General features: G+C 40.3%; 1 protein-coding gene across 1 annotated transcript in view; it reads left to right on the forward strand.

Annotated features, from left to right (window-relative positions):
- The window catches only part of FER1L6 (fer-1 like family member 6), a 66,728-nt gene that overhangs the window by 27,108 nt on the left and 13,480 nt on the right, over positions 1-26,140 (forward strand). The window contains exons 14-34 of the mRNA XM_039550254.1: positions 1,531-1,651; positions 2,947-3,047; positions 3,712-3,802; positions 4,570-4,689; positions 5,753-5,905; positions 7,261-7,447; positions 8,003-8,127; positions 10,088-10,222; positions 10,764-10,913; positions 14,064-14,174; positions 14,841-15,002; positions 15,715-15,898; positions 16,087-16,271; positions 16,834-16,956; positions 17,088-17,127; positions 18,901-19,016; positions 20,140-20,271; positions 21,277-21,402; positions 22,446-22,573; positions 23,848-24,018; positions 25,179-25,339. Coding sequence (XP_039406188.1) covers positions 1,531-1,651; positions 2,947-3,047; positions 3,712-3,802; positions 4,570-4,689; positions 5,753-5,905; positions 7,261-7,447; positions 8,003-8,127; positions 10,088-10,222; positions 10,764-10,913; positions 14,064-14,174; positions 14,841-15,002; positions 15,715-15,898; positions 16,087-16,271; positions 16,834-16,956; positions 17,088-17,127; positions 18,901-19,016; positions 20,140-20,271; positions 21,277-21,402; positions 22,446-22,573; positions 23,848-24,018; positions 25,179-25,339 — 2,822 coding nt within the window. The remainder of the gene's footprint in view (positions 1-1,530; positions 1,652-2,946; positions 3,048-3,711; positions 3,803-4,569; positions 4,690-5,752; positions 5,906-7,260; positions 7,448-8,002; positions 8,128-10,087; positions 10,223-10,763; positions 10,914-14,063; positions 14,175-14,840; positions 15,003-15,714; positions 15,899-16,086; positions 16,272-16,833; positions 16,957-17,087; positions 17,128-18,900; positions 19,017-20,139; positions 20,272-21,276; positions 21,403-22,445; positions 22,574-23,847; positions 24,019-25,178; positions 25,340-26,140) is intronic.

Here is a 26,140-nt window from a genome sequence, read left to right on the forward strand (position 1 = left end):
CCCCATAATACTGCCAGGAGTTTTCCACATTTATGTCAAAACTTATATACTAAAGGTAAGATAACACTGAAAAAATTCAAATTCCTCAAAATTGTCATAGTGGGAATAATAGACATGAAATTTCAGTTTTCCATTTGAATTTTTTTATGGCTATATACTCGTCTTAGTAAATCCAATGAAAAAGCTCATAAGCTCTATGAATTTCAGGTTAATATGTTCAGGCCCTGGGAGATAGTTGAATTGATTTTCTCTTTTATGGAAGCACCAAAATTAATGATGCCCAAGGCCTGTGTAGCTCTGCTGTGCACCAAATTCAATGGGTAATTCTCACTTTGTAGTAGGTTATTGAGGAGAAAGTAAATGGAAAATTCTCTCTCTTTTGATATCACATGGGGCACTAAAATGAAGTTACAGAGAAGATATTAATCTTCTTAAGTGGAAAAAATTCACACATAAACCTCTTAGGGGTGTGTGGAAGTTTGGAGTCATTGATATGACACTCAAGAACAACAAGTGATTTGATTTCCATGGTCTTGGTTTGATGATGAAACACATGTGACCAGTTCTACCTGAAATCACTGAGACTATCTGAGGCCATTAGAGCCATGGCCAGAAGAGCGTGAAGTGGTTTGCAGATGTTCATACACATTAAAAAGGTCTCCACTGTCCCACCATTGGTATGGAAAATGAGGAGACCTCTATTCCTCTATTGTTAAATCCAGTGTGGCCAAGCAATTAAGTTTCATGAGGCTGTAGTATTTATATAAAGGAGGACAATGTGCTTATCAGATATATGGACTTGACATAGTACCTATTACAGCTCTAATCAAAACATCAAGCTTTGTGGCAGGTCTGCAGAGACTCTGGTTATGCTGGCATCCTGCTCATTTTTTTTCAGTGCAAGTCACTCATGCAGCTGAGCACACAAAGCAGAGTTACAAGAAGAGTCAATATGACAACTTGGACCTGAGATCAACAGTGCAAAAAGAGAGAGCAGTGGATCCATTTTATCACTGAGTTATTATGAGTTTGGTACTACTTTTACTAAGCAGGGCCTTGCAGATCAGTTTCTGATAGGGAATGTCAGTCTCCACAAACTCTGAAAAAGAGCGTCTTGTGGAAGTAATGTGGTGTTGAGACTCTGCCATGCCTCTCCCACTGTGCAGTGTGTGGAACCATTGCTTTTGGAGAGGTGATCAGATATTAGTCTTTGTTCCTTTTTCCCTCGTGGCTTCCCACCATTAATAGTATTTCAGAACCTCTCTGCATGCCTTTTTGTCTGGCTTTTCTCCCACCCTGGAAAGCACTGAAAGTAGATCCATTGATCTCAAACCTTTTCTCGGGGATCTCACAGCATAAGTGATGTTTGTGTTTGCTCTTTCCAGGATTTACTTGTCAGTTCGTGAGAACACATCCTGTTGCGTCTACAGTTTCTGTGCTGTGAGAGCACCAAACAATTTTTCTTTGCTCTGCCTCCCCTTGAACTGCTCTGTCGTCTTCATGATCTGTTCCCTACCTTTGTTTTCACAGGAACTACCAGTACCTGCCATATGATGAGAGGAAGCCCTGTACCTGTGTAAAGAGCTACTGGGGCAACCAGACCTTCCGGCTGTACTCCTCCAACACTCTTGAGAAAATGGCAGATCACCTGGTAAGTGGCAACCATCCTCCCAGGCTCCTGTACTCAGTAAAGTATAGCAGTGAGAGGCCACATTTCCCAAATCTGGCCTTCAAAATTTTGCCCAGCTGCATTCCTTGTTGTTAATTTTGTGAGAAAGTAGCTGATATTAACCCTTTCCTTTTTTCTCCCCCCAAATTGCTTTGAACTATTAAAGCTGCCCAAGTATTCCTGACCACAACTCTATTTTTTCGGCTGTAGGTCTGCATTCTTTCCTCAGCAATGTTTTATTCTTTGTAAAAACATTCAAACAATTAAAATATGAGATACAGAGCAATTCTGTCTCCTATGGCTCTTCCTCTAATGTCTTCTTGCCATATATTTATGCTGGGCACTCCTTGAAGGACAGTATTTGCTCTTAGTTTTCCTAAAACATTGACAGAGACAGAATGGCATATTATCTTAAGGGCAGTCACTCTGATGTCCTAGTCATAGTGCTCTCCCATAATGATGGTTTTTTCCTGCCCTTGTTTAAAGTTGACTATCAACAGTCTCAAGAATGTAGGTTTTGCTGTTTGGTTTTTTTAAAAGTGACTCCTAATGCTGAATATTTTAATGTGGGGCACTGAGATTAAGAGTCTGATTCATCCCTCATTTATCCATATATATCTCGTGAGCAGTGACACTGAAGTCATACTTATGCAAGGTTGTATCAGGAGAATACAATGACTTATAAGCCTAAGTTTTGAATCCAGGTATTTGAAAATTAAACAACTGAATATACAAATGTGGAGAGATATGTTTGTCAGTGCACCTGAACCCCCACAGGCCCTGCTGGAAATCCAGCTATTTATTTTAGCTTGTGAGAACAGACTCCATTCCTCATGGACAACAGCAGGTTTTGTGATGGACCTTACATATGGATTTAGGTGACCACTGAAGTTTAAGATGTTAACTCCAGCAGCTTGCTAAAGTTAAGCAGCAGGGTTAGAAACAGAACCAAGAAGAACTAGCTTTTTTTCTCCTACCTAACAGATAATGTTTCTCACTGATTGATCTTCCTCAAAGAAGTAAGAACACAAAGTTGCTCCAAGCAGTAATAGCTTGGACTAGTAATTGGAAAGACTGGGAAAAGGTCAAAATATATTATGTCTTTTCTCTGTGCACTTCAAGTATAGTGATATATCAAAGGTTCTTTCTGTCAGGCCACAAAGTTTCCCTTTGAATGAGCCTCCCTCATTCCTGCTAGTCATAAATGGTGCTGTAACACCGACAGAATGACAGAGTGCCCTCCTGTGCATAATGGCTTTCTCATGTGTTTTTCATAGGAAGAATCATTAGAGCAAGTAAAGGACTTGATCAAGATTTCAGAGACTGCAGCTGAGGAGAAAATGAAGAAGACCCTAAATGGTTTTATCAATCAAAGCAGGTAATAACATTTACTAGATGCATACAGAAAATCAAATTTAATGCTGGCTACAAATTCAAGGCTAGGCAAGGAAACTGATGATAATTTTTAGAAAGTACAGTAAACTTACTGAGATATATATTTTATTTATTCTTCTGTAAAAGTAAAGGCCTTCCCAAATTACAGTTTCTATTTAGACTGAGAAAATATTTATTGCTATTTTCCATATTCAGAACTGACAATAGACAATTGCCAATCATTGTCATATTATTTTGGCTTTCAGGACTCTAAGAATACGTTGTATATGTGATAAGTAGGATTTAATAAAGTGTGTGATAGATACACTGTAAAAAATAAAAAGACAAGGTTAATATAAAGACAAAGGATGCCACATATTGGTATGGATCCAGTGGGCTCTGTATCAAATGACATGATTGGGCTCAAAATAGGTATAACCCCTTATTTCTAGATATTATTAACCCATTTCTCTGAAGTGTGGTGCAGAGGTTTTGGATTCTTTTCTTTGAATCTTATAGTTGCATAATATTTTAGAGATTTTCAGCATCTTTGTCTTCTGCTTCATGTACTGCAGCAGACATAGAACATTCCAATGTATTTTAGCACATTAGGATTCTCACTTAAAAAAAATAACAGATTTATAAAACCTGCTATTCATGTGTCCTAGGGCGTTCATGGTCATTGCTGAAAAGAAGCCCAAAGGGTTGAACTACACTGCTTTGGACAAAAAGAGGCTCATGCTGTTCAAGCAAGAGTTGGTATGTGTGTTCTTTTCCTATAAGCATTGATGTAATGATGATTACTGAAAGCACACTGGTTGTAGACATTTTATTTTTTGTTTGATTCCACCATATGGGAATGCTTTGTAATTCATATGAATATAGTATCCATGAGCATATTTTTTAATAAATCCCACTGTGCTTAATGAAGAGTTGTCAGATACACTAAAACGAATCCAAAGATGTTGCTTTTAAATACAAATAAGACATTATAATAATAAGATTATTGTTCTTGTCCATGCATCTTAAAATGGCATGATGCTGAGTTTAGTGGAAAAGCACCAAATTTACACTGCTGTTAGACATTTAACTACTGTGGTGCTGCTGAACCTCAAGACTAGTAAAGTCTGGCATTTGATATTCCTGGACCTAGTAATCTCCTCCAGGGAACCAGTGAGAAGAAACAAAACTGGATGGAGGTCATCTGAGTATTTATTAGCTTTTTTTACTGCTTGTAGGACAAAAGGTTGTGCCTTCTGGCAGGATTAAGGCCCAGTAATTCCAGGTGGCAATCACATGTTTTTGGGGACTTCCATACATGCAGTATACACACAAAGACCAAACGGAGGACATTCACTTTTTGTGTTATCCAGCTCCAAAGAGTTTATCTGTTTCTGTTGTGACAAAGAAACATTGAACAAAGTGTCTCCATCTTCTCTTTTTGACTTGAATCAAAGACTGTTTCTCTTCCAGTTCAAACTACTTGATAACAGATGAAAAGTATTTATTGTCTTTCCTGACTGCAGGAAGCAATGTCCAGTGATGCCAAGGGAATTGTTCAGCAGCAGAAAAAGAAGATGCCACTAGATGAAATGATTCGTGAGACTCAGAGCTTTATAGATAAAATTCGTTTCTTGGTTGATGAGGTAATCCACACAGAATTCAGAAAAAATTAAAATCCAAGACTTGGCTTTAATTTTCATAATCCCATGTGATTAATAAATCCTGGCTTGGTTATCCAAAGAGTTCTCCTTCAGATATCTGGACCCAATCCTGTTTTGCATTGAGTGGACCTGTTATCAAACCGGGATAGGAAAGGCTGGGCTGTGTGGTATGGAGAGGATGCATCACAGATATATTTTTTATAATAAGGTCATCCGATACCTTGTGGCTTGGAGAAGCCAACTTTCTGATCTGAACTCATGTCTCCACCTGTATGGACACCTGTTTGGATTTGGACTTAGATGAGCTCAGGGGTGTCTATATTATTTAGCTTGAGAATAACAGAAGAATTTATTTATTTGGTTGGGCCAAAAGCCAGCCACTGGAGAGCTGTGCCTCTGAGAGCTGCCTGTGCTCACAAACCAAACAGGGCCATGGCTGTTCCCTGGCTCAGAGACCAAGTGGCACAGCGGCATGGTTGCATCCTACACACAAATTCTCTTCCTTCCAAAAACAGAGTAATCCTGCTTACAGTTCCTCCGGGGAACAGCCCCTTGGCTGGTCTTTGTTTCAAACCTCACTGAAGCTTTGCTTGGGGAAACATTATTTGGGACAGGGCAAGGTAATCTCACTGAGCATCGTCACAAGCAGAAAAGATGATCATATGCCAATGTTTGAGTTTGGTCCTGGTCCTTTTTGGTTTGCTGGTGTAATGAAGTTGATGGTATTTCTGTGGTAGTTACTTATGTGGTCTGTGGTTAAGTTATTTCCTGGGACAGAGTTATACCCAGATCCTTAATTTTAGTTTCTCCTAAAACGATTTATGAGGTGGGTGCTCCTTAATCACTCTACAAAGCTCTTTACCTTCAGCTGTAATTAGACATGGAGGTGTGGACTGCAAAGCATGAAGTGACAGCCTCTTTTAGTTCAGGTGCACATCTGCCACTCCACAGGAGCCATGAGGGCATCAGAGTGTTTCAACAAAAATACAATGGTGGTGGCTCACAGAAAAAATTCAGTTTTAGTTCAATATTCTTTGTTTAACAGCCGCAGAATACAGTGCCTGATGTGTTCATCTGGATGATCAGCAACAACAAAAGAGTTGCATATGCAAGAGTCCCAGCAAAAAGCATACTCTACTCCCCAGCGAAAGAGCAGAGAGGCAAGGACTGTGGGAAGATTAAAACTCATTTCCTGAAAGTAAGTCTTTGGCACTCTGCAAACACAGGTAATGCCTGGGGGGCATTAGATATTCAAATTTCTTCCAGGGATGATATTTTACAGATTCATCTTTGTAGTGTAAAAATATGTACAGATTTGTATCTGCCATTTATTAGTATTTGCTTCTTACATTTATGCTTGTCATTCTTTAAGCACTGTATCATTGCCAGGCTTTAGATGTATGAGCAATTAATTCCCTTACTGCTTCTTATGGCAAGTATAGAACATTGTTTATCGATGTCTGTATACATAAACAAATAGAAAAGGTTCAGCCTCTTTGCTGGCAAAAACGTCAGAATGCAGCACATGAAAGTCTGCGAGCAGACTGGTGAGAGATAAGCACTCAGCTAGGAAACCTAGGTATTCAGGGGTAATACAGGAATTATTTATACTTTCTATTTAAAACATGCATAAGTTTGTGCAATATATGTCCAAAATACTGTTATGGGATTATTCATGTTGAAGGAAAGCCCTAGTGGATATACTCCTACAAAGGCAGGGGGACTGGTAGTACCTAGAGTGGAATACTGTGCAGTGTAATTGCCACTGTGACAATCAGGAAAAACCCAAATGCTCCAGACAACAGTAACTTCATATAATGACATTTTAGTGGTTTTTCACCTTGGACTTCTGGGAATACTCCCATAAAGCACAGCTAAAGAGCAGATAAAAACATCTAAGATCCTGACATACTTGCCATAGGTACTTGCTAAGCAAAGTACTGCTTGCTAAGCAAAGTACTACTTGCTAAGCAAAGTGCTACTTGCCTGCATGAAATAAAATACTCCTCAACTAACTATCCAGCCCCTTCAGTATTAAGAACTACCTTAGGAACAGACAATACTAAACTCTGAACTTAGCAGATCTAGATGAAGTGGGAAGGAAGAAAAAGGAAATAATAGGTCAAGCCTAGTAACATTTTACAGTGGAAATGTTTTCTGACCTGCCCAATGGAGTAATATTTTTAGTACATGGGACTAAGTACTGGAGACTAGCAAAACTGCATAAAATGGAAAGTGGGCTGAAGTCTGGGCAAAGTAGGGCATAAGATAGCACTTATATGTGTGCAGCTATAAGGTAGCCTGCACAACCTCTGCATATTAGGCAGTATGCAGTTTACATAGACTGTTAGTTGAGCAAACTACTAATTCCTGCCCTAAGAATCACAGAAGTTTCTTGTGCTAAATGCGTCTCAGGGGCCACTCACTGTGGAGAAATGCCATTTATCAGTATATCAGCTCAGAGAATGGTGCTTTGTTTCACTCTGGCTTGATGAGACTCAGCATCCAGCCGTCTCTCTTGAGCTTGTTGGTGATGTTGGATTTTTTCTTAAGCTTCCAGGCAAGCGCCCACAGGGCTGGCCTGTGCAGGCAAAGGTGGACATCTACCTATGGCTTGGACCTACCAGCTATGCCCACAGTGCCATGGAGAATTTGCCTGTAGGATATGAGATTGAATTACCATCTAACACCAGCTCAGGGCACAGTGTGGTGCCCTCACCTGCTTGCCTGCTGTATAAAAGTAAGACATTCTTCCTTCTCCATATTAACAATTAAGAGAAATGGCCTCAAAAGCACTAGTTCACAGTGTGGCACAACCCCTATGTAAAGCAACTGTTCTAAGATGATAATGGCTTTGTTTCTTCCCATCAGAAAAGGCTGGCGTCATTGCCAAGTCATCAGTTTTGCCATGGACACTTTGTAGATGTCAGGGAAAGAAAGAACTTGTTTGCTTGCATTTTCTGTTCCCTGTCCCATGGATCTGTCTCCTTGCAGAGGAAGCATCCCTCAGTTCTCCTGATGATGCATAGAACACCTAGTAGATAAAAGAGTGATGGGAGATAAAAATTGGCACTTAATAGCCTTGCAGTAGAGACCTACATAACTGATTTTAAGTGAATTCAGACGTCTTGCACAACTTCTGAGTGTCTCAGGTGTTTCTTCAGTGAGACAGCACTAGCAACAGTACCCCTTGTCAGATCCTGGTTGGACAGCAGCTGATGCATCTTGCCCTCCTACCCATGTGCTGCGCTATTTCCACGGAGCTGATGCTACTGTTTTCTCTGTCATGATGTAGCCCCGCACCTCTTCCAGCTGAGAGCCCACATGTATCAGGCAAGGGGGCTCATTGCCGCTGACAGCACTGGACTTTCTGATCCTTTTGCAAAGGTTACCTTCACATCACGCTGCCAGACCACAAAAGTAAGTTCCAAAGTCTCTTTTGGTGACTAAAAGCTTTTTTGGTTTTGGTTTTGGTTTTTTTTTTTTTTTACAATTAAGCTATGAAAAGGGAAAACCTTGGTTTTGTAAGGAGGCACCTAGCAAGAAAAGTTAGATGCCTGCTGTTAAAGACCAGATCCTGAGAGTCCACTGCAAACAAGGCAAAAGTTTACATGTTACTCACTACTCTAATAAGAGGTGCAGCAGTACTAGTTTATTTTAGCTCAGATATCAAATTCTCTGGGACTATTGGGACTTCGGAGCAAGTGTACCTTTCTTCACATCTTTTTTTACATGTTTTAAATTTGGACTGTCATCATTGCTAGGTATAAAGGTGGATATAAGGATGAACCCTCATGGCTCTCTTTTCCACTAGCCATGGAAATGGCTAGTGGAATGGCTCACACTGCTCATTCAGTCATTGAGCAGAGTGAAGACCTTTCTATGGCTTCTGTAGCCATGTGAGCCAGCATGGCTTTGTGATGGAATGTGGCAAAGCACACTGGTGGTTTTAGAGCACTAAGATGGAAATGAGCTGAAAACAGAGAGGTGGGAGACTTAAAGGGTGCTAAAATATGCCCATAGGGAATGGTCTCCAATCTCCCTCAGGAAACTCCAGGGATCAAATGGTGTCCTGTGGGGCCTCTAGAGAGAAGTGGAAACTTCTACAGAGTTTCAGCAAGAACAGTTGAAGTACAGCCCAGGAAAGTGAGCACAAGGACGGTCTCTCACAGAACATGAAGACTGGCTTTCAAAGATCCTGAGCTCTTTACAACTACCCTGGAGTTAAAATTGGGCAGGAATTCTGACAATGATGCCACAAACAGAATTTGCTGAGCCAAATATGATCTTGCTTCACAAAAAGTATTTAACCCTCCCATCCAGCCCCTCCCTCCAAAACTTCACAGATGACTGTTTTAATTTAATTAATTCTAAAATTCCTCTGACAACTTATTCTGTTACAAAGCAAGTTCTGTTACATGTGCCAAAGGGAGCAAGAAATAAAAACCTTTCTCTAAGTTGTAAATGCCTGCTTGTGCTACTTTTGCCTCAGGGTTATTAATTGATTTTTTCCCATAATGTGATTTTAACTTCTAATAGAAGATGGTGAATGAATCCAATTAAATTTGCGTCTGGATGCACCAGATTCTGGAAAATAGAATTTGGCCCAGGAAAAATAGTGGTTTATAGGCACAGAAGTGTTAAGTTTATTCACCCCCTGAATAAAATATTGCAGCTGATACCTTGCATGTTTTCATAAGTGTGTCAGCTAAGTGCCAATAAATGGTAGTAGAGCCTTATTTCCATTCAAAAGAATGATAACAAGTTATGAGTCATTTTGAAGTTGGCACATTTTTCCACTTTAAATGTTATCTTTGTTAAATATATTTTCTGCCTAGACAGTTAAAACATTGTCTATGATGAAATGCTATAAGCATCCACCTAATTCAAATTACAACAAATTAAAAATTTCCAATTTATTTTGAGTGATTCATGAAAATATATTTTTTTTTCATAAAGTGTTAAGTGTCATTACACAGAACTAAAAATAAGATTTTAAAAATGTGCCCTGGAAAAGTGAAAACTGGCCTCAGTTATGGCAAAGGGTTTATTTTAATAGGACTTGGCATGTGCCTGCTTTCCTAAACCAACAGCTTTCCTCTAACTTTAATAATGAAGTTTGTCTACACAGACTGGTTGTCATGTATTGATATGCTTGCCAGGGATTTGTGAGGCAAACAGGGAAATGGAGAAATTGGAGATACCAGCCTCAAAGTGAAAGAGTCATATTCCTCCGACTAGGAGGAGGTGCTGAAAAAATGGGATGTCTCAGTTGTGGCATTGTTCAGGCTGTGGGAAAGGATGTCATCAGCAGATGAGCATGTCCTGCTGAAGGACAGCCAACCAGACAGCTCATTAAACATTTCCTCTCTTCCATTAGATCATTTCTCAGACATTATCTCCCACCTGGAACCAGACGCTGCTCTTCAACAGCATCGTCCTTCATGGTGACAAAGAGGAGATTGCCCAGTTCCCACCAGAGATTGTCATCGAGCTGTACGATGATGACGCAGTGGTAAGCTCAAAATTCTTCTCACTAAAAAACCTGGGCTCCTACATGCTACTGCAAGCGTGGAAGCAAAGCTGAATCACTGAGTAGGCTTTAAATGGATCACCTGGCTGAATAGAGCTCAGTGCTACTGTGGTTTGCAGTTTAACATCTGAGAGCAGCCCTGAGATTCACTGCATGTCCTTGCAAAGATGTGGCCTTGTATTTTCCCCAAGTGAATCTTGCTGCCAAAGACCAGCTTGCAGAAATCAGAAGCATCTTTCCCCCAGGTCCCTTGAATACAACTGTAAATATTGTATCTAAGTCTGGGTCAAGACCATGCAGATTCTGACGCAGTCTCACTGACTGAATATAGAGCTAGAAATTTTGGATACTCTCAAGAGCTAATAAGTACTCAGCTCTTCCTTTTCACAGCTGCCTTGTATCTTACCAGGGCCTTTCCTTCAGGAGAAGGTTTTTTCATAAATACTAAGCTCTCCATCATCTTGGCTCCTATGACTGTTGTGAAATGCAAATGCATTTGACCCCTGTATTCTCCTTTATTTAGGGTAAGGCAGAATATATTGGGTCTACAGTGGCTGCCCCTGTGGTGAGACTTGCTCATCAAAACTATGAACCACCAAAACTTTGTTACCACCCAGTGCACTGTGGAAGTCTTTCAGGAGGAGACCTTCTTGCCACATTTGAGCTTCTGGAGGTAAACTTGACTTTCTTGACAATTACACTTTTACATCCTGGGGTTCACAAAAGCTGCCATGGCATCAAGGTCCGTGACCATCTTGAATTAATAGGAATTGCAATGGGAGCCATTGGGATTCATGTCACCTGCTCCACCCCATCAGGGTCCACTGCCCACACACACACCACTGCCAGCCCTTCACACACTGTAAGCCTCCTTTGCCTGTCATTTGCCCCGCCCTAAACTGTGCTCCAGCCTGAGACACTGTGAAAATCCCACTGCCGTTGCAATGACCTGCTGTTTGGAGTAGCACATGGCCCTGACTACCAGCCTTGAAGCTCCCAATATTGCTTTCACTCTTAGGAAAATGAAATGGTGAATAATAAGGATTGGATTAGGGAGGTTGAATTTTCAGATACCCCTACTATATTAAAAGAAACATTACATGATTTCCATCTGCAAAAACAAAAGGAAAATTCGGTCCTGGTAGATGCAGGACTGGAGTGTATCATGCTGGGATTTCAGGTAATTTCACTGAAATTTGCAGAGCCACCAGTTAAAGGTAACTTTCGTCTGCTGAAAACCTACAGTAGTTTATTCTGAAATCTGAAATGGGAAAAATGTGGAATGTCATAACATGTTTCACAGATAAAACAGGCTTTTAATCATGATAGCTAATTATGTTTTTGGTGGAAGCCTGGAATACAACACCGTGTGAAATATTTCCTCATTGTGGTGGTGTCACAGGAGAGAGTGAGAGCTTCAAAGTTCATTAGAGAAGCCCTCCTGTTGAGTCACAAGGTGCAGAAAGGACCCCTCTGCTTTCTAAACTTCTTCTCAGAGGAGCCTGAGTGTGGCTGGGTTCAGTCATAGTCTCAGATTCTCAATGGTTCAAGTCTAAGGAATTATAGAGGTGTGAGTGAAACTTTCTGTGATTTCACTTTTTGGTGAAAAAAGAGTTATATATTATATTTTGTTTTGCTATCTTATGGGACAAAGAAGCAACACTATTTAGGGGATATATTCAAATATACTACTAGGAATTCCCTAGAAAGTTGACAACATCATTTCATGAAAGGAAATGAGATCTTACTATTTCCATGAGTATCAATTTGGGAAGCTTTGGTCCATTTCCCTGCACTTCATGTCATCCCAATCAATTTTATTGTTTTCACATGGTTTCAGAATTTCCTTTTTTTTCCCCCCCAAGCATTTCAATTCATCAATTTCTTCTCCAATCGCTTCATTTCACATCATTCCCTGATTTCAGAATTTCAATGAGGATCATTTCGGGAAGTTTTATCCTTTCCACTGCACCTCATTTCATCTCAATCCCAAAGCATTCCAAGAGCTGATGTGCTGTTGGCTTTTTCCAACCTCAGGGGATTTCTGATGGTGTTCTGTGTGAGAAAGGAAACAAAACTCTCTCATCATTGATTTATTCTTGTTCTGAACCCATAACCTTTCCTATAACATACTACTATTCTTGATGACTCTGATCTGCAGGTACTGTTTGGTTCAGCTGAAGAGTGTTGTGTATGAAGTGAATGCTCCTTTGTTCTTTCAAAATGAATGTTGTGTCTTGCTGAAGGGATAAAATTAATCTTACAATGAAGCATCCTGGCATTTAGAGAAGGAGTACACCAAAAATGAATACTGAGAGTCTTGATTTTGCTCAGAATGAGCTCAGGGTTTATTGATATTTTTAATCAAAAAAGCAAAATCCCTTTGTAAAGCTTCATGCAGGTATTTCACTCTATTTTCATTTGAGTACTAGATAATTTTTCACCTCTTGTTCTGTGCAGGTATTATATTAACTGCTTTGGACTTTTACTGATAAAATGTAGATCACGTGTGCATGTGCGTTATTGCTGGTAATATGTGAATACTCACCTCTGCTGCAGGTGCTGTTTTAGATATTAAGTTTTTCTCCTATCTCTTCCTTCACCTACAAGGAACCAAGGAACACATCCTTTCTCCCTTAGGGTAATTAGACTCACCCACAACTGTACATAGCCCGGTTAAATAAAGCAGAAGATTTCAACTTCACAGGACCCTTTGAGAGCTGTATCTCACCTGCTTCACCTCTCAGCAGTGACAAGTTAGCTTAGGAATACTGATGCACTCCAGATGTCGTGCTTCTTTTCCCAGAAGCTGCATATACAGTACTCCTTAGGTACCATGCTTCAAGTGAAAGCTGAGAAGAGCTCTGTCTGTAGGTTGTTCCCTGCTGCCACAGCCTGAGCTTCTGACAGAACTCATCATCATGTCCTGGCTTCTGCTGTTTTATGTAGGAATTTGCTAAATCAGGCCAGGCTTCAGATCTGCCCTGTATGGAATGAGAATGTCATAAATACACAGTTAAAAATTAGGAAGGTGTTGGGAAGTGAAGCCAATGAGCTTTGTCACAGAAGGTGCACCAAGTAGGCAGCAAAGCCTGGAGCACAACAAGAGGCAGAGATGGTCACGCCTCAGAGCTCTGTGGAGACTGCTCTCCTCCCACCCAGCTGGGACAGGGCAGTCATGTACATCCAAATATGCTCCTGAACATGGGGCAGGTTCATGTGCAATCACACACGAAGAACAAAAGTGCTGCCTGCCACAAGATTTTAGTAGCTGCACAGAGAAGACTCAGCCCTAATGCTGGAGAGGTGGTTTGCAAGTTCTCAAATGACAAGAGCATGCAATAATGCAGGAACATTATTCCATAGCAGCTGGAGAATATTATGTCTCTCCAGCAAATGTGTGGTTTTGCTGATGTGTGCTGTCTGTTCACCAGCTCTTTTTAACTAGAATCAGATCTAGAATCTTCCTGTGGAAGTCTTCTAAGCAGTTTTGCTTAGGTTTTTTAAAATAGAATTACCACGCTTCAGTACAGGCATGTCTTTAGGCCAAATTATGTCCTACTAGGACAAAGGAGCCCTTTTTTCAGAAAGAAACATAAACCCAATCTATTGGATACTCTTTCTGCTGTGTGTTTTAGCATCACTTCATGAGAGAGAGCATTTTGAGTCACATTCCTTTCACAGCACAGCTGTTCTGCTCTGCAACTTGTCTTATAAAACTGATTCAGTTGGAGTGTTCTATGTGCCATTATCAACAGATACATCTGATACTGGTTTTATTCTTCCAAAAACCAGCCTGAGTTACATTTCCTTCATTTTTCAGATTCCTGAGTCAGATCCAGACAGACTTCCTCCACTGGATCCACCAGATACTGGCCAGATTTACTCAGTCCCAGCTAACATACGGCCTGTTTTAAGCAAATACAGAGTGGAGGTGAGATACTTTGTATATTTCCTTTTCCTGATCTCATCTCCTTTTATTCTCTTATTGAACTGTAACAGTAACTGATGATTTTACAATCTTGATCAATAGGATTCACATGAAAATAGCATATAAATCCCAAAATGGATGTGGTAAGTTCAGACCAAATTGTTTCTCTGAGGCTGAGCATGCCAGGCTGTGCTTCCACTGAGGGAACAGTGGGGCTGTGTCTCAATCCTGACCTGCTGGGAAGGGACTTCTCTCGTGGCAGAGCATGGCTGGTGGACCCACATTCTGTGCAGCCCAAGGAAGTGTCCACAGGAGATGGAGAGCTTCCCCTTGCAAATGACATCACTGGAGCTGAAGTCTGGTATCAGCTATCTCACAGGCTTTTTCTGGGTCCCAGACTTCAGCCAAACAATGCCTTCTGCCTGTGTCTACAAATGTCTACACCTCCCCTGCCCTTCTCTCCTGTACGATTTGTGTCCAAAGTAGCCTTATATTAGAAAGCTGGGAAAAGTGGCAGCTTTTCCTATCACTGTGATGCCTGATGCTGCCCAGCCTCACTGTTCACTGCCACTCATTCTGCAGCCTTCACACCACCTGCTTATTAGCCCATTTCCCCATGCCAAGTCAGGGTTTCTGCAAGCTAACGGTGTTTCTCTCTGCACACCACAGGTCCTGTTCTGGGGTGTTCGAGAGCTGAAGAAAGTCCAGCTCCTCTCGGTAGATCGCCCCCAGGTTCTCATCGAGTGTGCAGGCAAAGGAGTTAAATCCTCTGTCATACAGAGCTACAAGAAAAATCCCAATTTCACTGGCCTTGCAGTCTGGTTTGAAGTGGTACGTATAGCATGCTGCCCCTTGCCTGTCTGTTCTCTGGTTAGGCAAGGTGTTAATTACCATTATTCTTCCTTTCTTGTCAAATAATTTCCTCTGTGTCTTAATTTGTTCAATTTGCTCTTGTTGCTACGATCAAGAGGGAATTTTATTTATAAGAGAAAAATATATCAAAACAATAAACTGGATAAGGAAGTACAGTTTCTACAGTATTTTTAGCTTTTATGGTGTATGTCCTAAGAGCTGTTTTCCTCTTGATAGTTCATCCCATAAGGCATGTAACCACCCATGGTCCACATCTTGTTGTTGGGCAAACTGAGGCAGATAGGGTTAATAGCCTTCAACACAGCAGCAGTGGCATTAAGACTCACAACTTCCCACACTGCATTCCATCCTTCTGAACACTCCTGATTCTCCCTGTTTATTCTAACAAGAGATACTTGAATATGACAGCATGGGATTCTACTCAGCAGCGCAGCCTGTACAGTCCACTCTGCATTCTTAAGAACAAGGCTTTCTCCAGATTTTGCAGGAAACAAAAATCATATTGCCTATGCTGAATGCATTTTCCATTATGATTATGTTAATAGCTGAGAAGGAGAAGGGAGGGAGGGAGGGAAGAGTACAAGCCTTATTGCTATGCATGAGAAATACTCTACACATGTTCTATATTCTCCAGCAATTCTCTCATTCTGCTGTCTGTCCTCTGCACTAGGAGCTGCCTGAAAATGAACTTTTGCATCCACCACTAAGCATCTGTGTGGTCGACTGGAGAGCATTTGGGAGGAGTACTCTTGTTGGAACACATACCATCAATTGCCTTAAGCAATTCCTATGTAAAACCCCATTGGGTCCTCAAGCTGCAGCTAACAGAGTAGACATTGCAGAAATTGAGAAAGGTAAGTGTTCAATTCTGACTTCAAATAAAAAGACAAAGGATCTGCTTAGAGGCTAACACTTAGAAGTGTGCTTTATTGTGTTGAGCATAGGGGTCAAACCCTTAATCACATGATTATGTGATGATCATCAAATGCTATGGCAGTATTCCTGGCAAAATCTTACCTAACTTGCAAAGTTTCAGTCTCAGCTTCACCTGAGTCATCCCAGCCTGCTGAGCTATCCCAAGAAGAACCAGTTTTAGCTGATCACATCTACGCTGAGGTGAAGCAGGGTAAATGGACAGTGACAGAGCCAGACTCGTCCCTCACAGCACTTCGTGCCGCTGAACCGGAGCACTCCGCCTCTGAGCCAGGGCAAGAGAGGAAACAGAAGGTGGGTACAGCTGAAGCTACCAGCTAACTTCCTCCTGCAGTCTTGCAGACTTTAGCCCTTCCTTATAAAGTGGTAATCTGCTGACCCCAGGTTTAGATATTTTAGGTATTAATGTTGACACCCACACTATCTTGCTCGCCCTCAAGAGAACTAATTAACAATGCGGCTTTGACCACACAGAATTTTATTACTTACACTAATAGATTCTTAAAATACTTGCAGACTCAAGTGGGAGAAGCCAATTTGTATCTGAATGTTTGCATCCCTTAAAACATCATTATTTATTATCTGTGTAGATTTGCCTGTTGTATGGGGTGCTCCTGTGGCAGTGTCTCCAATATTAAAATCTTGGCGTAGTCAGCAGGAAATACAGAGATAGCTTTAATAATGTGATGATCACGATGAAGTATCTTGGAATAAAAGACAGAGACAGAAATTCATATTGCATTTTATTTAACTCTTGGAGGCTGAAATTTTCTGTGTATACATCTGTTCATGCTTAATGTCATGAGTCAGGTGATTAGTTTTAATCAGTTCTAGTACTTTTGCCATCATTTGGTAGGATAGGAAAAAATCCATCCGACGGTCAACAAAGAGAAGAAAAAGAACAATTGCAGATGAATCAGCTGAAAATGTTATTGACTGGTGGTCAAAATACTATGCTTCTGTGTTCAAAATGCAAAAGGTGAGTCACTCAGCATTTTCAAAACTCTTATGAATGAGCAATGTTGTAAAAGTAGATTTACTGCTGAATGATTCCTTTTTGGTATTACACTCATAATGAGGAGCTTGTCCATCGTGTTTTTCTTTTGAAAGGCAAAAGGAATTTTTTCCAATGAAGAAAAACCTGAAGACAGTAAGTAAATTATTTGCATTTTTTCTATTATTTTGCACTACTAATACTTTCTCTAGTATCGCTTCTCTACTATTTTACTGGCAACAATTAATGTTTGGTACCAGAGTACTGTTGGTGTACTGGGCTCTTTCCTCTACAGCTGATCAGACGATGGGTAGGTTAAAACTTCAGAGCCAGTGTTGAGTTAACATGAATTTCCCGTCACTCAAATATTGTGCACAAAGATTAGCAAAGTTAAAGTCCTAAAGGATACAAGATAGAGATTATCCTGATCTTAGGCTGCATTTGTAACAGGTTCAGAAAAAGAAGCTCCTCTCAATTTTTAATCCAGTTCAGGATCAGTGATGCAGGAACAGCTTCTGCTAGGAGACTTGTAGTCACGTGTGTTATTTCCATAGCTGGAAAGCTTTATCTAGCTCAGGTCCGATGAAAATTTTTTTTTCACAAGAACCTAAAAAAATTGGCCAGAAATAGGCTCTGTGTGCATATGTATATATGTCTCCATACATATATATTCCGTGGCTCAACAGGTCCTCCCACAATCAAACTGAACTCTAGAAAATTTTATTTTTGGACAAATATGACTGCTTGAGAAGGCTGGAAAAGTAAACAAATATTTGATGTTTACACAGAGCTGCTATTCAGAATGAAATTAATCACCTTTTAATGCCAGAGCTGACCGCACTCCACCAGTGACTGAGGTGATTTAAAGGTTTAAAGGGGGTGTTGAAATTGCTCTGAATGGAAGACATGACCTAAATATCACATGATATCATTCTGGAAATAGCAGATAATGGTACTTCAGTGATCATCAGGGCTGCTGAGAGATGAGGAGGAGATCAGTTTCTGAGTGAAGCTCCTTTGTCCAAATAGAGGTAATATTTACACAGAAAATGTTCTACAAGGATATGATGTTCATTTACAGTTGTGACATCCACCCACAGACTATTCAGGCAGTTGTGGTGTATTGGTTCTGACTGATTACTTCAGACCTTTTAAATTCTCTCCTGATCATTTTTGTTACAAATTTTCACCTGTGATGGTAAGCATTATACATACAGGACATCTCTGACATGAAATATGTATCTCTAAATATTTATTGCTGTCAAACACACATGATCTACTCAAAAAATGAAAGTAAGGTGAACTTAAAATCCAGATTTCAGCTGAAGAACTGAACCATCTCAGTGTAACTTTTGATGGCTCACCCTCTTTTTGTTGGGAAATCCCCTCTCAGTGTTTGGAATCTGACTTTAGTCTGATCTACCTCCTCCCATTTCTCACACTTCTCGGCTTTGACCAGGTGAGATACACCCTATTTTGTGATACCTTTAAGCAGAGAAGGACATGGGTCACCCTGAAATCTAAATAACAGCTAAATATCTGACAGCCTAAGTAACAGCTTTCAGTTTTAAATAAACCTTAAATTTTATGTGAAAGCTGTTAAGATCTGTTTATTTGCATTGGGGAGGAGTCAGAGAAGGAGGAAAAGGGTGGTCTGGGAGGTGGCATCAGGGAGGGAGTCATACAGGACACCATCACTCTTGGTCAAACAAGCTCATTATGAAGACTGGCAGCCACAGAGAGCATAAATTGCCACCTCTCTTCCTGAGAGGACCAGTGGTAATAGAGAAGATTCCTGTGTCTGGCAGTAGAGGAATAAATAGAGAAAGAGCAAGGAGACTCTTCAAAAATGTATATTTGCATCCTTCTCTGAAGCATTTTATATGCTTTGCTTACTAAAACGTACATGATGTCATTAAATTTCTGCAGATAAGCAGACATCTGACCACATAGCGTTGATCATAGAGGATGAGCCAGACAGGAAGAAGAAGGATAAGACATTGAAAAGGATACAGAAAGAAACTCCAAACCTAGCAACACTGCAGGTAAGAGAAAAATAAGGCTGAGGTAAGGCTGTTGTTATTCACTGTCTCTCCAAAGTTTGACATCAGCAGCTAAGTTTGACAAACCCCCCTTACATATATTTCAGACACCTTAAAATGAATAAAACACACTAAATTATAGTCATAATGCCCTCCAGCACAAGGGACACAGAGGAACACAGGGTCTCATAGGGTGCATGAGGCAAACTTGGTCTTAGACATAGAATTCATTGGTGTAGACAAACTCAGAGAGACTTCTGTGAAATCCAGTTTTGTTGTTTGCATGTAAAACACTGTAGTTAGAAATCCAAAATTTCATGTTAGAAATATTTGGGCCTATTAAGAATGTCTTAAAAAAAGAGATGGAAAGCATTGCTGTGATGGCTAGTGCACCCTCCCTGATGGGAAATAATATTCGGCTCACATTAGATTTGGTTGGGTAATGATAGAAGGAATTCAAAGAAAACTATATGGGTTGTGCAAACTGTCTGGAGAGATGAGAGGTTTGAAAAGATTAGGACTGTTTGGATTAGATTGTAGCTGAGTAAATGGGAATTTGAAACTGCTGTTTCCATTTTTTTAGAGATGGCAGTTATATAGGCCCTTCTGTTTCACACTGAATAACACTTGAAAAATTGGGAGAGAGTATTGAAAAAACATGTTCTTTGAAAAATGGTTTGGTCTTTTGAGCTATCCTAAAGCTCTGTCCCCACAGCACTTTATTATTGTCTGCTTTGCTCTCAAGTTCTGACACATTAACGTAGCAGAATGGGTCAATGCAACAAAGGCACGATGCAGCAAAGAAACAGAAGCAAAGAGCAACACATCTGCACTTTTTCACTCACACCAGTGCTTACAAATGTTCATTTTGGCCCCTCCAGAGTTGCTTCCACCTGTTGCATTAATGTGCTATTTCAATAGTTGGGAAAGACTTTGGTTGAGGACAAAACTGGTCCTGTTTTAAATAGGGAATTAACTCTTTTCCTCAAGGACTTTTGCAAAACCTTGGTTTTTATTAAAGTCTGCATTTTGGGTCAAAATGAATTTCTATTCACTCTCTAATAAAAAAGTTGCTATAAATGTATTCACTGCATGACAAAATATAAGCCTTCTTTTGTTTTCAAAGATTTATGAAGGAGACTTGGAGAGTGAATTTAATAACTTTGAAGACTGGGTGAAAACTTTCCAGCTCTTAAGAGGAAAATCTAATGATGAAGTTCATGCTGACACTGAAGACAGAATAATAGGAAAATTTAAGGTAAGCTTTTGTCGCGGGTTGGGTTTGTAACCCGGGCGGAAACACCAATTTAGTTGATGTTGATTAAATGGGTAATAATTTAGAGACTTCAGATATTTCAGGTATGCCAGGGATGAAAGAAATAGACATTGATAGTCTGTTGTAAATAGAATTAGTTTTATTTTGTTTAGTGTTAATTTTTTCCTTTCCCATTACCTGATAGAAAAAACCAGCATCCAGCACCAGGTGTTCACTTCTGTTTTGAAATAAGGAATTACAAGGAGTTTGAAATTACAGAAGAGGAAGAAGAGATATATTATGTAGTCCAGATTTCACTAATGCAACTTTGTTTCTACAGTATCAGTTACAGAACCTTGTACGTAATTTTGTGTAATTTAAGTGTAGGGCCTCACAGCTACAGCCTGATCCAGGGCTCCATCAGGCAATCTGAAAAGTTCAAAGCCTGAGTAATGCTATCAGGATTTCAAGCACTTTGTAGTTTAGAGGAACTGATTAAACTCATTGATATCTCAATTAGTTTGCAATGCAAATTTCTGCTTAAATGAGTTGTTAGTTGCTTTCAGGCAGTATGAGCTACTCAGCAACATGAGTCAATATTGATTCATACGAGTTGTATCGTGGCTGCAAAAATACAGCTGGATTCCTGTCACACTGTTATGAAACTTACCCAATGGAATTATTAATTTGCCAATATACAGTTAAGGTCAATATATTATTTTAAAAATATGAATTATATGAAAACTGGATTTAGAACACCTACAGGTATTAGTTAAAAATAGTCAATAGGCAGGTAGTTCTTGTAAACCTCTAGATGTGATAGTACCATGTTGTAGAGAAAAGATGTTTTAAAAGCTGATGTTTAGTGCACTGCAGGTTGGGTTCCCTGTGAGGGTTACAACAAAATCAGTTGCATGAATGATGATTTTTTCATTCAAAGGATTGTTTTTGTATTTTGTATTGCACTTGATCTGTTTTCAAGGGAGATAAAAGTCAATGCATTTCCAGGGCTCCTTCTGCATATACCCAAGTCCTGAGGATGGCAGCTTGCTGGATGGAGGGCAGCCCCGCATCCTGCAAGGGATACCCCCAAACCACTCTGTCAAAGTGCTCATCAGGGTTTATATTGTGGCAGTAAGTAGACAGATGGTCTTTTAACCTTGAAATAACTTGGGTGTTTCTTTTCAACTCTGTTTGCTTCTATTGTCTTCGCAGTGAAGCTTCTGAAAAGCCTCATCCATGAGGTTTGGTTTTTTTCTGGTCATATTTCAGCCAATGTTTCATACTGTAGAAATGGGTGTTCAGAGTAGAAAATGTTATATATATTCCTCACAAGAACTCTGGAGATTTCTGCAAGACTGGAGAATCCCTTTACTTGTTCAAACTAAAACAGCTGGATAAATAACTAACATAGTATAGACAACCTTTTCCAGCCACAATATGCAAATGCAGCCAGTTTTAATCAGTAGAGTTGTTTCAAAATAACACACATTTAAACAAAACCTCAGTAAGGAGGAAATGATAGCATATTTTTGGGGGGCTATGAATAGCATACTATCAAAGTTCTACATGTTGTGAATAAATTTTGGGGTCAATAAAGGTAGAAATACAGAGGACAAGATGAGAGAGAATGGTGTGAGAGGTAAAATGGGTAGAATGAACTGGTATTTCAGAGAAACAAGAGAGTTGCAGGTAATCTAAGACAGAAAGATGGCATGCAGAGAGGCTGTGGCAACAAAATATGAAGAGATTGGTTTACTTCCTGAACAAATATAAAGACTTAGAGGTCTTTTCAGACTTTAACAATTCTGAGATTCTATAAAGAATTGGTTTGCAGTGTTCAAGGATCTGGAACAATATTTGTAGGTAATTCTTTCCTGAATCCTACCTGCACTTGTGCACCAGCTTCTTCCTCAGTATTGCCTCTCCCGCTCAGCTTTTTCTATCTTAGTGATGGGACAGCACTTCCAGCTTTGCAAACTCTCTTCTCCTCCAGATCATCTTTTCCTAGAAGCCTACAAAACTTTTTTTGTAGGCCAAATTTTACATTACATGAGGCAAGCAAAGCCCGTGGACTTCCAGATCACCCATGACTGGGCAGGAAAACCATAGTCCTGTGCAGGGACCATGCTGTATTTACGCAAACTTCTTGAGGACACAATTTTTCTTCTTAACAGGCATTTAACCTCAGCCCAGCTGATCCAGATGGCAAGTCAGATCCCTACATTGTGCTGAGGCTGGGCAACACAGAAATTAAAGACAGGGAAAACTACATCCCCAAGCAGCTAAACCCTATATTTGGAAGGTCAGTGATGGCTTATTTCTGTATTCAGTGTAATTTGTGCTTTGTCACTTGCTACCACAGTTGCTGTTACTGTTACGAAGTGTTTGCTATATGCTGATTTCTGCCAGTTTGGATGTTCTGTAATTCTGATGCTTAAAATGTTGGTAATTGGTGTCACACTGTTTGATGATAAAATATTTCATTTTCATACCCGTCAAAACATACCAAGTAATGCAATCTGTGAGCGGTTTTGCAAATTTATGTGTAAGAGGAAATGAGGCAACAAATGATAATTGTCTGTGAAAATTAATACAATCATTAAATTTAAAGCAAAATAAATATCAGAACAGTAAAGTGTGATTTCACAATCTTTGTTGCTGTTTCAGGTTAAATAGAGTGCTAAATAAATCTCGTAATTTTAGGACATATGAGTTTTTTGAACTCATATAGCCTTCTTAATGGAGGAGCCAGGGGCAAGCTGTCAGTAAATAGCCAGTTTGTATTATCAATGCTTTATACTTATTTCTATTTTTAATGCTAATGGCTGTGATTTTTTTTTTCAGAAGATTTCCCTATTTTAAAAAGGTTGAAAATACTTTGAATTGGGTGGAAGAACATTAAGACAGAGACACTATACTACTTTGGACTGAAAGACCCCTAGAACAGGGGGGGAAAAGTACAAAACTCATCCTTCAGGAGACAAAGCTCAGTTTTGTCTGTGCTTTGGAGAAATCTAGAGCCAGTGTTGTGGTGATCAGGGTGTCCTGTCTTTCACTAGTTTGTCAAATCCCTTTTACAATCAGTTTTATATTTTCAACAATAATGATTCCTGAAAAATGCAGCCAGTGAAAAGGGAGTTCTTATCTTTGCTTTTTTGAGATTTGTTTAAACCTTTTGCCTGATCATTTTGTTTGGTGCCCCCAGATTCCTATATTCAATATTTAACCTGCAGCTTTTGCAAGAAACCAGAAAAGACTTGTATGTCCCTTTTGGGGGTTCTGAAAAATGTGTGAGAACTCTTACATACAGCTGTACTAGCCTTCATGGAGTCAGGATTGTAGGAACAATCTTAGGACTCTACGCAGGGTGCTAGGGAAGCAGGAGAAAGAATATACTTTTGCACTGTGTGTTTCCAGCATGTTCAAATATTTAATTGAAGCAAAAAGCACTACCGGAAAAGCTACTGCTTATTAGAAGAGACACCACTCACACACTGTTTGCATGGCATGAATTAGCCTAGTCTTCTCGGCTTCAAAATTGATCTGACTTCATGTAGGTTTAAATTTTTCCTGTAGATCATTTGAAATCCAAGCTACATTCCCCAAGGATTCGTTGCTCACAGTCTTGATCTATGACCATGACTTCATTGGGACAGATGATCTTATTGGAGAGACTAAAATTGATTTGGAAAATCGTTTCTACAGCAGACATCGAGCTACCTGTGGGTTACAGAGTCAATATGAAATGTAAGTACTTCTTCAGGCAGCAACAGAGCTCACAGTGAGTGACTTGACTTGAAGGAGAAATTACAAATGTGTTCCAGATATTATGCTTTCTTCAGCACAAAAGTGTCACAGGGGTATTTTAATTAAAATTCACCAAAGAGCTTAGTGGTGGCTTTGGGTAACTGCCAGCCTCAGTGGGAAGTGGATATTTTTAAATTAACAGCACTGTTTGTTCAAGAAGTATTTTAGATAGTAAACAGCTGATGTTTACTACATACCTGCTTGATAAACTGCCTTTGGACAGGCATAAAGGGCTAATGGGGAAAATCTCTCATAGAAATTATGCCAGGGCTCTACTTCGCTCTCTCTTATTCAGCTGCAGCTGGAGTGGTTGCAGCAAGGCTGGTGGGACTGGTGTGGCACTGGGGGGAGCAGGAGCAGAGGCTGCTGACATGACCTCTGTAACAGGGTGAGTCATGGGGCAGTGAGGCTGAGCTCCTGGTCCGGGCCAGACAGCTGCACTCTCAAGGACATTGTGCATAAAAATTAATTAATGCAGAGAAAGTCAATCTAAAATAACTCTGCTGCCCTGGGGTGGGGTGCTAACCTGGGAGATGTGTGTTTGGGGTTCATCTATGATTGTTTCTCATTTTATCTACAAACCAAGGGTGGACAATGTCAAAAAGTAATCCAGGAACACAGAACAAGCCCCAAAGCTTCCCTTGCCAGCTCAGTCTCCAGTGTGAGATATTTCTTTACGCGCTTATTCCAGGTCCGAGATAACCTGAGCTCATCCTTTGCATCTGAAAGCTGCAGAATAATTCTCCTTGAATGGAGGCAGCACATGTAAACTCGAATCTTTTAGGTACAACAGGGAACAAGCTCTGTTCCTTTTCCTCACGGGAAGCATGCCCATGCTATTATTTTATCTAAGCTGTGGACAAGGCTGCCTCAGCTTCTCCTGTGTTTTAAGAGAAACGAGTGGTTGATCTCCAGGACCTGAGCAGACAGAGGCAGTGTCTCAAGTAAGAAGCAGTGCTGGACAAAGGAAAATTTTACTGAGCAGATATCAGGGCCACTGACCATAAAGCGAATCTCTGCATAGAAATTCCTGATCTGTCAGTGCACTCTTCAGAAGGAAAACCTCACCCATTTTGCTTCACTCTGTTCTCTCCTTGCAGAGAAGGGTACAATGCATGGCGAGATGCAACCAAGCCAAGTGAGATCCTCACTAAGCTGTGTAAGGACTACAGAATAAGTGGACCCTTCATGCGGCCAGGGGAGATACAAGTAGGAACAAAAATCTTCAAGGGACAGACAGTCTTCACAGAAGATGAGAACGGTAACAAAGTAGTTCAGCATCCTTCCTTTGCATTGTAGCAGTACCAGGAGCCTGCCCAGCTGTAGCTGGAGCCCTGTTGTGCTGTGAACTCTGAAATCAGGTTACTGGAGCCTGTCTCTGCTCTTAAACACTCATATAAATCTGGCAATGAAGGCTGTGTCTGTATTAGCTTTTGCTGTCGCTTAATTGCAAAGAATCTGTCGAATGAAACAGTTTGTTCCTGATGACTTGACATCCCCATGGTGGCTGTTGGGGAATACCTTGGACTAGCTGCTACCTGATCCCAAGGATGGGATGTCCAGGATTGGCTGGAGTGTGGGGGACCCTCTTGGATCGTGTCTTTGGGCTTGCTGTTGGTCTGAAAGGAGTCCAGCTTGCATGCTCTGAAATCCTTCCCCACAGCACATCAAAGCATGGAAAGTCAGGGAGAGTCTTTCAAAAAATGTATTCTCTGTCTAAATTAAAACACTAGAATAGACAGACCAAGAAGTGAGAAGAAGAGGGAAGGGAAATACTATTTTGAAGGGAGTTACTCAAGGTCAGACAAATCTGACCATAGTTAGATTCCAGGCCACTTACCTGTCAGTCCCACCTTAACTACTTGTCTTTCCTCTCTGTTGGCTTTTTCCTCCTCCTGGTTACTGCCACACTGACTGCTCTTCTGAAGCACTGACATAGCATTTTGTGAATCCAGGTATCTGTGGGGTCCATGAATCCAGATGGCAGCACAGAACTTAATGTTGGAACTCCCAGGTTAAAAAGAGGTCAATCGGGACCTTGAGTGTCCATATCACGTTGGGG

This window comes from Corvus cornix, chromosome 2 (assembly GCF_000738735.6).
Source record: "Corvus cornix cornix isolate S_Up_H32 chromosome 2, ASM73873v5, whole genome shotgun sequence".
NCBI lineage: Eukaryota > Metazoa > Chordata > Aves > Passeriformes > Corvidae > Corvus > Corvus cornix.